The 17,101-nt window shown below is 42.3% G+C and overlaps 1 protein-coding gene across 1 annotated transcript in view; it reads left to right on the top strand.

Annotated features, from left to right (window-relative positions):
- Positions 1-9,320, top strand: part of LOC144733726 (receptor-type tyrosine-protein phosphatase beta-like) — a 97,449-nt gene extending 88,129 nt beyond the window's left edge. Inside the window, exons 19-20 of the mRNA XM_078615750.1 lie at positions 5,410-5,538; positions 6,888-9,320. Coding sequence (XP_078471876.1) covers positions 5,410-5,538; positions 6,888-7,011 — 253 coding nt within the window. The 3' untranslated portion in view covers positions 7,012-9,320. The remainder of the gene's footprint in view (positions 1-5,409; positions 5,539-6,887) is intronic.
- Positions 9,321-17,101: the final 7,781 nt, after the last annotated feature.

Genomic DNA, 17,101 nt, shown 5'->3' with positions numbered 1-17,101 from the left:
CGTACTTTATGTATGCACATTATGCAAGCCTGCCCAGTACATTGCTCTGCCCAATATATTGCTCGGAATCCCAACCAGTAAGGTGTTGAAGTAGTCGAGTTGAGATAACACAAAAGCATGGACCTCTTCAGGTCAGCAGGTGACAGGAAGCAATACATTTTGGCAATATTTCTAGGTGGAAGAAGGAAATTTTAACCACCTTAGATATATGTGCTTCAAGAGACAATGCTTGGTCAAATTGAACACCAAGGTTTCTGACCTGTCATGTGGGACTGATCTCGTGACCAAACAACAACAAAGATGCAGAGGGAAGCCGATGAATATGGCTTCGGTCTTGTCAATATTTGGTAGCAAAATGTTTGATGCAACCATGAATTCACTACTGTTAGTGATGCAGAGTCTGGTCATAATCAGATATAAATTTGAGTATCATCTGCATTGCAATGGTAGGATAAGGGAAGATGTTGAAGCAGAATACCCACTGATGCCATGTAGATGCAAAAAAGTGATGGGCCAAGCACAGATTTAAGCAGAACACCACAGAGAACCGTTCTAATTGGTGACTTGCAACCATACTTTGTGGGGAAATGCTAATGTTTATTTAAGTAAGAATGGAACCACAACAAAGCTATGCCAGAGGTCCCCATTGAAACTTCCAGTTGCTCAAGGAGAACCCCAGGATCAAGAGTTAAATGGTGCGCTCAGATATAGAAAAATGAGGAGGCTGACAAAGCCTTTATCTGTTGATGAAAGTAAATAATTGACCACCCTTAACAGAGTAGTCGCAGTGCTATGAGCTGGCCTGAACCCCGATTGAAAGTGGTCAAATATATCGTTTGAGGCCAGATGCAGATGTAAACAAGTGACCACAGCTCGTTCCAGAATTTTAGACAAATGCAGAAGGTTTAATATTGGGCGAAATTTTTCCAGTAGCTCATGATCAAGACCCAGCATTTTTAAAAGTGGGGTGACCGCAGCCATCTTAAAAATGTCAGGAACTGTGCCGGTTTTAAGGGAACTTTCACAGTTGCTATTGCGGGAAACTCAGTCAACAATGTCCCCTTCAACTGAGCTGGAGGTAAGTAGGAAAGAGAGGGAAGAGAGCGAAAGTAAGTATCATGAAATAACCGCTGAATTTGGATGCAGAAATCAGCAGAGGAGTGGGAGATTACATTTGGTTCCTATTTCAAAAGTGTATTGATACAGGAAAATAAGGTCTGATGATTGTTATCCCTATTTGCAATACAACCAGCAATGTAGGAGGATTTCGTCAAGGCAATGTTGTTATGGTAAGTAATAAACTGTTCTTTAAATATGTTATGAATAGTGAGGCTGGACTTCCTCCAAGCACGTTCTGCTTTACGGACAGAAGATAATTGTGCCTTCAATGTTGCAGTGTACCCTGGCAAAGGGCGATTATAAGATATCCAACAGGTTCTGAGGGGTGACATATGATCCAGGATATAGTTGAGGAGCTTCTTCACCGGAAAGCTCACTCTCATCAGCTCGTGGAGAACTCGATATGGCTTCTGTGAGAGAGGCCGTGGTGATAGATATTATTTTGCCAAATGAAATTCTATTTTTAATGGACGAACCAGGTGGTGTTAAAGATATATCAAAGAGGACCAAAGAGTGGTCTGACACTCCAAGTTCCATCACAGTCAGTACATCCACCAGACTGTGTTGGCTTTTTGACATGCTGGATGAAAAAGAGTCAATGAAGGCCAAAAAGTCCCCGTCTTGATGTCTGGATGGTGTATCAACATGAACATTTTTGTCACCAATTATGGGAATTTGTTCAGAATGAGCACACACGACTGAGAGGAACAGAGAACTCTGAATGGAATGTGGAAATACATCTTGAAGGGCAATAAAGTAATATTATTAATTCCCAGGTGGGTACAAATTGGCCTCTGGTCTATTGCTAGGATGACTGGAACATTGGCAATGGGACAGGTTTTACAATTGCAGAATTTGCATTAAATAAAGCCAAGCCACCACCTCTACCTGATGACTGTGGTTTCTCACAAAAAGAGAAACCAGATGGAGTTGCCTCGTTCTGTGAAAAAGACAAGAGGCATTTATCAGGCCTCAGTCAGACATAGGTAGTTAAGACAGTGGTCTGTCAAAAGTGTGTTTATTACAAACGCCTTACATGAGATATAACGTACATTAATTAATGCAGACCCCAACGGGCAATGAATGGAAGACATACCAATGGAAATGGTAGGGCTATGACAAACAGATCCGATGTTGTGACCTGATTTGCGAGTGAACTGGTGATTTTGCTACGACCAGCCCGATTATGAACATAGGGCGATCGCCTGAGAATAACCAGGGAATGACTGTCAGGACAACTGAGCATAACGAGATCGAAAAACAGTGCAAACTCAATAATACATATCTAGGGTACAGAGGCATCGTAATATCAGACTGCTGTCATCATGTACATCATTCTACTAGAGATGTTTGTAAACAGATAAGGCAGAAATTAGCACAGCCAGTGTGGAATCCAGAAGATGAAGGGCCACAGCCATACAAAACAATATCGGAGTGGGTCACAAGCAGCAGAAATTGGACAACCGACGCAGACCCAAAAAAAAACACAAAACCACAGAGTTCTAGAATCTGAAGAAATTGCTGTGGCTACCCAGTAAACAATCCAGATAGGACAATGGGTGGCAAAAATTTCAACCACGTGATGCAACACCTGTGACTTTGTTGATTGACAGAACATGACAACCAAGCAGCTCTGAGCTGACCAGACAGTCACTGTAGGGGGAGTCACTGGGGCCAATGGCATCCAATGCCGCATCCAGGCCTAGGCAGGCCATAGAATGATGGCTGCAGCAAGCACAGCTAAAGCAGGCAATGTTACAGCCATACAAAAACAGGGCCCTAGCTTAACCACCCAGCAAACGCCAACACAGATGTAGCAGTTAAAACAGCAGGCCATCAGCACGATGAGCAAACAGCCTGGAGGCCAAATCCCGGGTGGAGACAGTACTGGTGGTGGAGGCAGCAGCTACAGACGTGCCAGAACGTTATCTTGCCCCGACGGTGCCAGATGGCTCAAACAAAGCCAGGCAGCCACATAATGATGGTCAGCCAACGTGGTGACCTGGCAGTCACCACAGCCAATCCAGAACCGAAGCCCGGGCTGGACAGGTGAGAGGAGGCAGAAGCAGTGTAGACCACAACAAGCCCCACCACGTCCTGGATGGTGTCAAATGGCAGCCACCGCCGGTAATGTAGCAGTAGGCACGCCAGCCGAATCGCTGACAGTAGATGCTAATGGTCAATGTCATAACAGGCCAGGCCAACGAGGCAGACAACCGCAGGGCCACCTCGCTCGGAGATGCGCCGCTGTGGTTGCCTCCCAAAGTGATTGTTACAGCTGGGATGGCCACAGATGCACCGGCCACACCAGTGCCCGTGGAGAAACAGATGAAAAAGAATAGCTGCATCAACAGCCGCAACGACAGTCACAGACACCACAACCAACCCAAAACCATAGCCCCAGTCGACAGCGGCAACAGCGCCCGGGACAACGACAAGTCGGTAGAAAATAAAGAAGAACATAAAACCCTACACTCCCTGCGTGCTTCTGTGAATGTGTTATGAGATATGTGCATGTGTTGACATGTCATTTAGTGTCCATGTGATTGGTTTAACATGTAAGTGCGTGAGTGTTGTGTACGCAAAAACAAAATGTTAATGTATGTGTACCAGTGTAAAGGAGTGTGCTATAGTCTTATTGTGTATAAGCACACGCTGATAGAATGCTCTCCAACAGCCTGTATAGGCTATATGGGGAAATCCAACGTGTTTTGTAAGGAATGTACAAGTGTTCATGTGTACATACAGTATATGTTAAGCCTGGTTGAATGTAAGGATACAGGTGTTAGTGGGTGTTTAATGCGTAAGCAATAGTTAATGCATATGCTTTCGAGTGCAAAAGTGTGTTTTAATGCTTGAGTGCAGGTGATAATGATTGTGTGATATTAAAGCACATTATGTGTTATAATGTGAAGTGTATTTAATGTATGCTTGAAATTACAGTGCATATGTGAAGGTGAGTATATTCATGTGTGATGTTAGTGTAATGTATGGATATCTGTATGGCTCGTGACAAGAATAGGCTGCATGTGCCGATACTAACAGGAAGGCCACGCAGCTGAATGGTGATTAAACGTAAAAAATGCAACCTAATAAGAATAACAACTGTTTACTTAAGAACCAAAGGGAACCAAAGAGTAAAGAAAATAAAGATGAAAGAAAGACACCGTGGAAGCGGGAGTGGCAGCCAGCTCTGACCTTCCCCACTTCCTACAAAATATCAAGAATCCTCAGCATGGTTTGGTGTCACTTTGCCAACTTGCAGTGGCCCGCAGTCATTATTAATTACAGAGGAGGGTGAAGTTATTAATATCCTTCGCATTGTTGTTCGCATTGTTAAATTATTTCTAGCATGAGCGGTGGAATTATTCACGTGGTGGTGTCTTCAGACGTGAAGACGCTGGCTCACCTAAGGCATATGGATGCTGCTGGATGCTTCTAGATGCCACCCACGCACCTCAGTCTTTGTTCAGCCTGCGTACCCATCTCATGTGTTATCGCGGACTGTGCTTTACCCCTATATTATATTATTTATCATAACGCGATTTTTCCATAACACTGTGTTCTTCATGAACACAACAATCGTGTTTATAGGAGAACATACCGCGTGTATGTTTAACTTATTTCACAACGTACGTAGCCAACCGTGCTCATCGGAGGTGTGGGATGCAAATAATGGACTGTGCTTGAGATATTGAGCATTGGATGTGTCTTAGAGTGGTTGTAGTCAGGACTGAAAATGAGTAAGAAGTTAGTGGGGGAACTCGTACATTAATCCCTCGACCCCACAAGATCTGAGGACGAGGTGCGGGGGAAGGACAACAAACTAACACAAACAGCAGTTCTAAAAGACATTCGCTTGTCAATGCAGATTATTTAAAAGTTCATAGCTCCAGTGGTTTCCAAAGCAATGTGATTTTTTAGATAGCAATTTTGGAAACACTAAAATGGTCTAGAAATATTTAATTCTGCAAGTCACAGTTGGAGGCCAGGAGTTTCAATTGATATAAACTGTCTTAGTTGATACCTTTCGACAAACGAAGAACACGGTGTAATGTTTTTCTGAAGTGAATAATGAAGTACTGTGATTATATTCCTAAGGTAAAAAACTAAAACATTTAATCTCAACGGGCATGGAGTGACAAGAGCAATGGTTAGTGCAGTTGTGCTTTGAGATCGGTAGTATCAGTTTTCGCTACCTTTGTGATATTAATACTTTTTGCAGATTGCCTGCACGTGGTAATCAAAAAATACTCACTGATCCATTTTTATGCCATGTTCTTCTTAAAGCGAAAGAAAATGGGGCGAGCTTCCGGCTGTACCAGGTGGCATGAAAAAGAATGTTTGTGATGCAAGTCACAAGGTTGAAAATGAATACATGGCTGCTGATGACTGCATTTATGAAGATCTGGACAATAGGTACGTGGTCAAACAACAATTGCATCAATTGACACATTATTTGCTATGAGTATAGGTAATCCAATTTTACACGAGTGACAATCATGCTCACCATGGGTGTAAGCATATAGTTCATGCAATGCATAATTATATGGGTAACATAATTATATGTGTATAATAAGAATCATTTACAGTTTTCAAAATGAATAGAAAATACAAATTTCTTGAAGCTACAATCAAAATGTGACCTTATGTTAATCGTATCACATTCTGATTCAGGCTTAGTCGATTGAAACATCTAAATCGAATTCAACTCGATTTGGTAGCAGGCCTTTCATATCTCACTCTTCCAAAATGCACAAAAAACAAGTGAAAAATACGTCACTATTGAAGTTAATACTCTTTGGTTCTTTCGGTAACAGACCATGCTTTTTAAAACAGTCTGCCTCAGCAGCAGACTATGCTTTCCCATCTGATGATGGACGCTTGTGTTGGGCCCAAAACGTCGTGATTAATTTTATTTTATACCTACGTGACTTTTTCGAAAGAACCAAAGAGTATGGATTCCTGCAGTCACGAAAGCTTAAAATCCTTATTGAAGTTAAATCACTTTCAAAACGCAAAGACGTAGAACTATTTAAAAAACATGAAAAAGTATGTTTACATGCCCTAATGTTTAGGAGCCCAAAAGAGCATGAGTTTGAGACGCACTGATCAGTTTTACAAAGTAATTTTAATTCTTACTTTTTAGTAGTATATATGTTGTCTTTTACATGTAATTACTAAATGTGCTATTATTTTTAATGTTAAGTTCGTAACAGTCTGCGCTGCTCTCCAGTTTCCCAGATGAAAAATGGGTTAAGTTTTGCTGGCTCAACAAACGCTTCTATACAAATCGAGCGTTTTGCTTCATATTTTATAGTCTAACGTTATATTTAGGCATATCCTTCATTATGATTTACCAGCAGAATCTCGGCCACGGTTTAAAATTCCAAATAAAAAATATCTGAATAGCGAGTTAGCAGCGCTGGTTCGACTATATTTGTATAGGATTTCATCATCTCTGTTGCCTTTCTAAATGCAACAATTAATTTACGTCAGATCAGAATCACAGAAAATTGTTAAAATAACTTTCATTAAAAATAAAATTTCTGATGGTTTCGATTTTTAATGCACGTTATTATTATTCGCTATTATCATAGTTCTTGATTGTATTGGCATTTCGGGAGCAGTCATTGATATTATTATCAGCTTTCTATTTCGCTTAGATTGTATCTATACTCGTGAGTGGCACACAACAAGAGGTTATTATTACGTTACATGTGGATTGGTTCATCGTGCTCAAACGTTTTATTTTCATCTTATTTAAGTGAACACCAAGAGGACCACCACTCATGTGCAGAGTCAAAGACGGGAAAAGATGATGCCAAGACCGTGGGCAGTTCCGATCCCACCTATATCGCCCCCGACAATGTATACGTCAACGTGAAATAGCCATTCAAGTCACTCACCACCTCCTTCTGTTCGATATAAAAAAGAAACAGATCCTCTACATAGTTTAATAACATGAATAAGACCTTTCCTGTGCTGGGTTCATGCCAAGGTAATTTTTTACTCGTTCTCAAGGTTAATTCATTCGTACCAGGTACACATTTATCAGGTGTGATATTGTCATAATGCTCCCCAGCGGGCAGGCATTGCACTTCGAGAACAAAAATTGCTCTTGCAAACACTGCTCTGCCGTTTTGCAGCTGCGCCTATAGATCTGTAAGTGTATGGAGTATCTGTACTGGTCTAAGGGTACCGATGCAAGTTTAATGGTCTCAGTGGAAATCTATAAGTGTCTTCTTCGAATGGCTGATGTAGGTGTAGAGTAACAACTAAAATTTTACGTTGAGGTGGTTGAGCCAGATGATTGTGTCAGATGTAGTGGATTGTACTGCTCTGATGATGCTCCCCCATTCGTATTTGTGAATTGGGCATTAAAGAGTCATTCCTTCTGTGGCCTACTCTGGGTGATCCCAGGCACACACTACCGAAGATATTTATTTTCAATTGTGCTTTAAGTAACCACTTCTGCCATTGTTTGGGTGGATTCGATTTGGGTTTGTGCCCATATTCTTCGTGGAAGATCAAAGCCATGGATCGTCTGCCTCGGGTCTTGAATCTGGGTAAAGGTAGAGGACAGGTGGCCTGGACAAAACAAATCCATGGATAATGCCAAATATAACACATCGGGCGATGAAATATATGTATTACTTACCTACATAGTCTATACGGGGGTGAATCTATAGAGTGCGTTAATCTGTTATTATTCTTTGTTAAGATTATCGGTTTCATGTCAGACTCATTTGTCGCCACATGGTGACGACCGAGTCATGGACACGCAGGATGGGAGGATCAGTAATAATTAAACTTGCAAGTAATCGATCATTTTTCACAATCACGAGAAATGCTAAACCCAAATCTTCTGCAAATTTCGCGTTAAAACTCATACATATTATCCATTGGATGTGTAATGGTACTCTTGTAACATCAATGGCGCGCCACGGTGGGGAGATGTTAAATACCTTACCGGGTATACAGGTGGTCGTGAGATCGATCCCGACCCTTGCGTGTTTTTTCCGTGGTTACGTGGATTTTTTTCCGAGTCCTCCGATTTTGCCCTCCACATTTAGAATCGACATCACACATTTAGAGTATTTGCCTGCTACAAATGTCCACGTGATAAGCCATTACGTTGAGCTATCATTTGTGATAACCAGATCGCTTCTTAAAAATATATATTTCGCTCAGTGGGCCTTGTCTGGCAAAATAAAATAGTTTAGTTTAAGGATCATCATGTACTTTACTTGTATTTACCATGCAATTAATATGTATCGATATAATACAGCTGGTTCAAAATTAACCTGTAGGTTTAGTTCTATAAAATGTTATAGTAAAGGGAAGTAAATGAAACACTTTAATTTTATAGGCATTAATTTGTCCCATTAAAATTGTGACTTAATGTCTGAATTTTATACTTCTTTATGACGGGTATTTGGCTATAATCAGGATCATCTGCTTTCATGTCCTCAAACTTTATTGACATCCGCATCAATTTCCTTTTTGTGAGTTCTAGCTACTAGCAAATTGTTGTTAATCAGAAAATTCACTCTACGAGTCCGTTATAAACAGTACATGAGACGTAGTTTGATGTAATCTTAGAAATACAGGAAACCTCCTCTACACATTTTTTTAAATACAAAAAAAAACGTTAAAAGAATATGTAAACACTCGACAATGTTAATAATATTTTACATTTGCAATACTTCCTGTTTAATGCTTGGGTTGATGTTGGTAACATGAGAGGAAAGGAGGGAGTGTCGTATTACATAATCGGAAACTCTATACTACAGGAGGAATCCGATAATATATAAGGCACTTTTTCACAGACGTCCAATAGGGGGCGGGTAAGAACGTTACAACAAGCAATGCAAAAAACACAATAGGAGTGGAAAGTATAGGAAAGATAAACAGAACTGTAAACCAAACTCCAATTGTTCCATATACGAGCTTGCAGATTGCCATTCTATTCAAGACAGTAATCCAACCTCCCCACAATGGGCAAAGGATTTTTTGTGTAAGCAGACGGGTTCTCATCAGGCGATGTCATTTAACGCACAAGTTTCCACAGGGTGCAACTCATTGCTCGAATGTTTCAAATCAGTCATCTGTTATTATTTTATGACTACTTCCATGGAATGAACAGTGCTCGTTATTCTTGAACCAACTTCAAATAAAGTGTATAACCTACCGCAAAACTATTGTAAGAAACTTGTGTTTTTTTAATATAGTCCATTTAGTGTAAAAAGCACTTGCTCATACAAAACACACCGATACATCAAACACGTGCACATATACACACGGTGCAATATAAACGTGGTGGGTTGAGGTATATGATGAAGACTATAATAGGCGTTACCCTTTCTGGCATTTTAACGGGTGTGAAAATGTTCAAACACCAAATAGACACCTGTTGCAAGGCATCAAGTCGTGCATTACCCACACATACTTGTGGCAAAACATACAAACATGCTCTGATAATAACATATGCTTTATGTTTGAAACGGCGAGGGAAGGCAAGAGGGGGAGAGAGGACGGAGCTTAACCGAAGTGGGGACAAGTTGTTCTCGGGCCAATGGGTAGCGCAGTGAATGAGAGTCCCAGAGCGGCCAGGAGTACCTTGGAGACCTCCCTGGAAATACTCTTGAACTTGGCAGCTGTGAGTGAACATTTCTAGAGCGCTACTGCTCACTTTTTGGCTGATAAAAAGACTACAAGGCCTTAGCCACACTCGAGTGCTGCACTTGATTTCAGCCACTTGAGCAGTAGCGGGCCGTGTATTTTACACCTAGGCCTTCAGTGGTATCCTCCTGCAATTAAACCACCTTCGAACAACCTCACCATGACACTAGGGCTATAGGCAATCGTCATTCGACGTAACCACCCCATATTCGCAGTGACAGTAACATTTATCGAGTGGAATAAAGTGATTTAACACGAGGCTAAACATCTATGAGAGTTACAATACACTAATTGCAGAGACATAAATTCATGGTGACTGAAACCATCAAGGATGTACCACTATTATGCAGTATGACAGGATGCTGCATCACAAATAGACATCGCATAGCCCAAATCAATGTCATTACCAAAGAAACAAGAACACACTCACAACAACCAGTCACATTTACTCATACGACCACCAAGCAAGCAAAAATTATGTAAACACAAATGACACAATCAGGATTCAACAGGCTTCCCCACAAACAAACATCGAAATCACATCTAAAAATCTACACGTTTAAATGACTATTAGATTTTTATTAATAAATCTTAGATGATGCTACCTTACGTGCTAGCTAGTTTTACTTCAGTTAGCTAACTGGCCCTCTGATCACGCCACATGAAAAATGCTACCGTAGGCGTCTAGGCCAGTGCGGTGGCTCCGGCGTGTCTAAAAATACGCCCAACATGGCAAACTCTAAATCTGATTGGTTCAAGAATATGACAATCAACAAGATCGTCCGCATTTGCTTCAACAGCAATAGGGGATTCACTCGACATTCTGAAGGCCTCTCTCACTCTCTGTTAATGTTAGGAACGCCATCCCCCACACCTCGGACAAAGGTTTTTAGGCCAAGTTAGTCCAAGTTGGAGGCCTGAATATGTGTTTTCCTAATGTCCGAGGTTGAATGTTGATCGAATAAGTGGCGTTCCCCAGCAGAAGAATGCAAATGGCTGCACCCAAGCCCATGGGAATGACCGCTTCTCACCTGGTAGCAATTCAAAAGTTGATTGAAAGTTAGAAGGCGGTTGAGGGAGGCGGGGAAAGGGTGGAAGGGGAGAGTCGAGGTCCCGTGATTGTCACTAGCAAATCTCGTACGCCCCCTCCCCTATCGGTAGCGATTCAGGGTGCTAGGGCCAAGGGTGCACGTTAACTAGGAATGGGGAGGCACAGGGCATGAACGGGACAGTCTGGAGGAGGGCACGCTGGAAAGTGGCTATGTGTGGACGAATAAGAAGGCGAAGAGTTCCTCGAGAATGCTCACCTTCTGGTTTCCAGTGCCACCACGCTGTGCACACCAGGGCGAGTCACCCAAGAATATTTGTCTATGCCCAGCCAAAACAGAGGTAAGAAATTCAAATGTTACGCAGTCTGTGTCGTCTTGGTCTTCATATTGTTGTTGGTGCATTGTGGGTGTGCAGGTGACTGCAAAACAACCCCCTACCTCTTAATTCTAGATTTGAAGCTTTCGTGACTGCAAGGATTCATACTCTTAGTTATTTCGGTAAAGTCACGTAGGTAAAAAATGAAATTAATAAAAAATAAAACAATAAAAATTACGACGTTTCGGAGGCAACACAAGTCTCCGTCATCAGGTGAGACCGTCACAGCCAGATTTGCTGCATCAAGTGAGGCAAGGATGCAAGAAGTAATCCCTTAAATGCAAGTTGAGGGGGGAGGAGAGGGGGGGCTCATCAGAATGTGGTAGAATGTATGGAATGTATTGGTAGGGAGGGGGGCGGGGCTAAAAGAAGGCACGAAGTGCTACGTAGAACGTATCGGGAGGGGGAGGGGTCAAAAGAATGCACGAAGTGGTACACGAGAGTCGGCGACGTGGACGTGGTTGTGCGCAAGCAACTATTGTTGCACACGCCAACGTATTGGACGGAGAGGGGGAGGGGAGGCCAAAAGAGAGTGTGGGGTGCAAGTGTACGTGGACATGTGTATGCACAAGCACCTGTTGATACACATGATAGAAAAGAACGAAAATGCCCATGTTTATACCAGTGCTGGCTGAACAATAAAGAGAGTACTGTTAAACACTAGGGATGTTAACACTCGGTAAAGTAAAGTAAAATAGTGCCTGTCAGATAAGATGGTCCAAAAATGTGTAATTAAGTCTTTTTTTTTTGCATGGTTGATAACATCTTTCCAATGATTACTAAGTTTGTACCCATCATCACAGTTGAAATTATGTCTGTGTTTGTAAATCTGAATGGCTTCGTGTACAAACCTTTGATGGTAGCCAGAAGGTTTGCAGAGCACCTTGGTCTCGGAAAAGACAATTTCATGAGAGTCCACAGCGTTGTAGCAAAAGCAAAGTTTGTGGGGAATAATAACCATTTTCTATACTTTTTAGGCATTCGCAATTAGAAAACAACACTACCCAGGAACAAAAATCGTGTTACATAGTGTAATGTAGCTACAAAGCCACTGATAATGTAGTTACTATGCCACTGATAATGCAGCTACTACACCACTAATGTGGTCACTATGCCACTGATGATGTAGCTCCTACGCTACTGATAATGTAGCTGCTACGCCACTAATGTAGTGACTATACCACTGATGATGGAGCTCCTACGCCACTGATAATATGGCTACTACGTCACTAATAATGTAGTCACCATGCCACTGATAATGCATTTACTACGCCATTGATAATGTGGCTACTACGCCACTGATAATGTAGTCACCATGCCACTGATAATGTGGTTACTACGCCACTGATAAGGCAGCTACTACGCCACTAATGTAGTCACTATGCCACTATTAATGCAGCTACTATGCCACTAATCATGTAGTCATTATGCCACTGAAAATGTAGCTACTACGCCACTATTAATGTAGTTACTACGCCACTGGGCCTACCAACTCGTCTGGGTTGCCCATCACTGGTCTAGTCACCCGAGCTTGGCCTCTGACATTTGGGCGTCTGCTTCACCACCTTTCCCAGCTCCTATCTCCCCGCTCCCGCCCAATACATTTATTTGGCAACACCCACTCTGTGTGAGTGACATTATGGGGATATTTTCACGTCTTGCCTTTTAAGCCCATGGTGTGTGTGTTCATGATTAATACACCAGCAGGATTAACCTGGGTGGATGTTGGGGCTTGAAATGGTCACCATTTGTGACAGTTCAACATCACGCTTCAATATTTTAACATTCAGTCTTCTCATTAACCAACATTTAACAAATCAACTCAGGATATTTGATAGATTATGGATGAAAGATTTGTATTTGGCAAGAATGTTAAAAAGTTGATTCTTTCAGCATCAGTGTTCCCTTGTAGTATATTGTTATCATCCGTGCTATCAATATAACTATCCCAAATGGTATTGTCTATGCTGTACGCCACCTGGGAACACAACAAGACCAAATCGTGTACACGCATGGATCAAGCAAACACTCCGGTGCTCAATTTCACTCGGCAAGTATTTAATTTGCGATAATAACAGCAGCGCTCACAAGCGGCAAGCGTTAACATCCTTAGGCTGTGACGAAACAATTGGGCTTGGGATAGTGGGCTCTGCCGTGGTGGATATATGTTATATCTCCCGTCTGGTATGCAGGAGGTTTTGTGGTCCGATCCTAACCCTAGCAATACCTGCTGTATATTTTAAGTTTGCGTGATTCCACTGGATCTCGTGAAATTTTCTCCGGGTTCTCCGGGTTTTCCCTCCATGTTCAGAAACAAGCGTTTGGAGTATTTCGCTGCCTTGAGATATCATTTGTGGCCAGGTCACTTCTGAAAAGGCGACATAGCTCAGTAGGCCTTATCTGGTAAAATAAAAACAAAGTTTGGTTCTAATTTAGTTTGTACAGTTGGTAATACAACCAAACTCGGGTTTTAATTTAAGTCATCGCTTTTAGGTATGACAGAGTGTGTATGCTACTTAATTCTACTGTGAATTGTAGCTTTTGTGATCGGCTTGCCGACAAAACGTGTGTGCCAAACGAATATGCACGGTACGTCCTTAAGTGTTGTGCAGCGTTCATTTCGTTCGGTACTTGCGAGTTCAATGTCAGGAGGTGACCCTGATGTGCAACTATGAACCGTGCTTGGCCGAGCGTAACCGAGGAATGTCCGTGCGTCATATTGTGAGCGTCACTGAGCGCCACTGCGAGCTGTGATGGCCATTCATCCGTGAACACAGATGGGAATCAGAGAGGCCAACTGCTGCCATTGTAGAGTGGTTGTAGTCGTCATGCAGGCTTACCAAGCATCACTACTTGTTTTGACAAACGAGGTATGAGTGGTATTACACTGGTGTCTGCAACGCCTTCCGAATTTCTCATCCGTGACTTCCGTCCATCAACGAACCGTCGTCTCACTTCGAACCATGCCCACGTTGTGGTATGGTTTGCGCGCATTCACGTTGGTCAGACGGAGTATTAAATTCACACTGTCTGCTCGCACTGTTGTATCAAGCGTAGTGCTGAGTGCTCATCTGAAATAGCGGTTGATATTTTGCTGGTATGGCACCATGGTGGCCGAGATGTTAACTTCCTCGCCTGGTATACAGGTGGTTGTGGGTTCAATATCGACCCTGACACCTGTATATTTGGAGTTTGCATTTCTCTCTCCCCGTGGTCGTGTGTATTTTTTTCCGGGTCCTCCGGATTTTCCTTCCACATTTAGAAGCATGCGTTTAGTGTATTTGTTGCTATAAATTTCCGTGTGATACACAAATGCATTGAGCTATCATTTGTGGTAGCCAGTTCTCTTCGGAAAAATAACTAGACAGCTCATTAGGCTTTACCTGGTAAAATACAACATAGTAAAAATAAAACATAACATAGTTATGAAATCACCAACATTCAAAGCAACTTTGGTGTCTTATGTTACTCAATTCTTAATGTTTCCTGCTGATAAGATATGTGATCTTCTTGGACCACGAGGTCTTTAAAATAATTGTTTTTAAATACAAATATATATCGCCCTTTGACGTGACTTGTTGCTTAATGAATATTTAATTTTCTTGATGATGATCAATTATGAAGACCTCTCCACTCGACAAAATGTGGTTCTATATTTTATTTGGCTAAATTCGAGCACTCCGCTTTTCAGGGTGCGGTGTGGACCAGATTTTTTTGAAGGTATCTCAGAGTCAGTCTCACGATATATCCACTTCCATGGACCATTCTATAATGCGTGGGGGGTTGGGGGAAGATTACGTACTGCAGTGTGAAAATTCGAAAAATGTGTAGTTCTTGATGACGTGACACCAACCAACGAAAGCAAGGTGAGTCACAATAGAAGGAGAGACTCAAGGAGCCAGAAAAAAAGGACTCCAACCTCCAGTTCATACGCCCAATAGTAGTAATTTCCAGCCATCACCATCTTTGAAATCTGAACAGGGCTTGTGAAGTTAACAGTGATGTGGACTCCAACCGTGTAAAGATCGAAGGCCCAAGAGCCTGAACAAATGTTGTACAAAATGAACAAGGTTTATTCGTCAACTTTAACGCGTGCCATTCTTAACATAATTAACATTACGCGAAATAAACTAATATAGTTTTTTCCCCTTTCTGTGAATAAAACAATTGTTACGATGTTCAAAAATACCAAATATATAAATTTTGCAAGGAATCAAGTCTGTATTAACCACACGTACTTAAGGTGAACATGCAACAAACATGCTCTGATAATATCCGCATTGTCTTTGAAACTGATTGGCCTACACCAGAGACAGTCTTCTTTATGGCCTTGTCTCAGAAAAGGTAAAACTTATTCTTATTTTTCATACTTGATACTGGCAAAAGGTCCCATGATAAAGTTGCTTGCCCCAAGCGATGAATGCCTTTGTACTGTTCGCCCTATGGCGTTCTCTGTTCTGACACTGGTGATGAGACTAGGCCAGAATGAAGGCTGATGTCTCTGGTGTAGGCCAATCAGTTTCAAAGACAATGCATATCTTATCAGAGCATGTCTGATTGCATGTTCACCACACAAGTACATTTGGTTAATGCATGCCACAACTCCCCAAACACACACACAAGTTGTATGTAGTGTTTCATGTACTGTATGGAATATTGCACACTGGGACACGCCGAATAATGTTGTAAGCAGAATATAATCGCGTGCCAGGATAATCGATTATCAAGTGTATAGAGTTTTGGACACATTTCGAAAATTAAATGGCTCTTCTTGTGGCTTTGCTTGCGGACCCACTGACTACTTAAAGCGTTGCAGCTACACGTTGTCCAAACTTTGACAGCGTTGCTGATGTTGCCGCCCACACTGCATTCCACCCTCTCGAACACTGACGCTGATCGTTTCATCGTTGTTGGAGTAGAACATCACTTTCCCAAACAACGTCTCCTGTTGAAACAAAAACCACAACGGTAAAATCATAGGGTTAATCGTGGGCACGGTCACGCGTTTGTCACCATCTTTTGCCTTTTGTCAACCAGTGGTTGAAGCTTTCGGTAAGGTGTCGCCATTCCTCACCATCCTGCGATGATAAAAAAAAACTACTTTCCTAGCTCTATCTCTTCGATGGATGGTCTCCATAGACACATTTCTACGTATGCATGTCTAGTGTCAACGATTTTATGGGGCATGTTCTTTATTAACAACTTCCATGGTCTCGTCCACACACTCTCCACAGTAGCATAACCTAGCCTGTACACAACACTAGCCATCTTACACTGATGGCGCTGACTGAGATAGCCAACTGCTATCCTTTGTAGCGCAATATCTAGCGGAGATCATTAGCAACGATGGCGACGAGACGACAGCAACAAAAAGACGAGTCTATTCCCAGAACCGACAGCCCTGAGCCTCCACTCAGCTCCTTTTATGCTACCAGCGTGGCCTGGCTCCACCCTGACCGCGCCTCCCTTCTCGAACCCGCTAGCAGGTTCAAGAGGCCTTCAGATGGGGTCCTCCATGACCCTTACCATAGTTCCCCCCTCTGCCTACACCCCGTGCACACTCTCACCAGTGTGTGTACTATCTGTCCACAGCAATTGCTGCTGCTGTCCACCAGCCGGCATTATGACACTACATGACCCTCCCCCCTTTGATAAAGCATTCCCAGCTGATACACAGCAATGCAACCGGGTGGACAGGCAGAGCAACTCCCACAACCGAGGAACATAACAAAACACCAACAAAAAGAATACAACAACCAAAAAAATAGTCACGACACTCCCGCGAACCAACAACCCAACAATAGCTCCACCTGAGCACCTCCATGAACCGATAACACAACCGCCGTGACACTCGGTGCGTGGCACAAGCAAA

This window comes from Lampetra planeri, chromosome 48, assembly GCF_965212315.1.
Source record: "Lampetra planeri chromosome 48, kcLamPlan1.2.h2, whole genome shotgun sequence".
Classification (NCBI taxonomy): domain Eukaryota; kingdom Metazoa; phylum Chordata; class Hyperoartia; order Petromyzontiformes; family Petromyzontidae; genus Lampetra; species Lampetra planeri.
The sequence above is the reverse complement of the archived record's forward strand: the minus strand, read 5'-3'. Positions and strand labels throughout refer to the sequence as shown.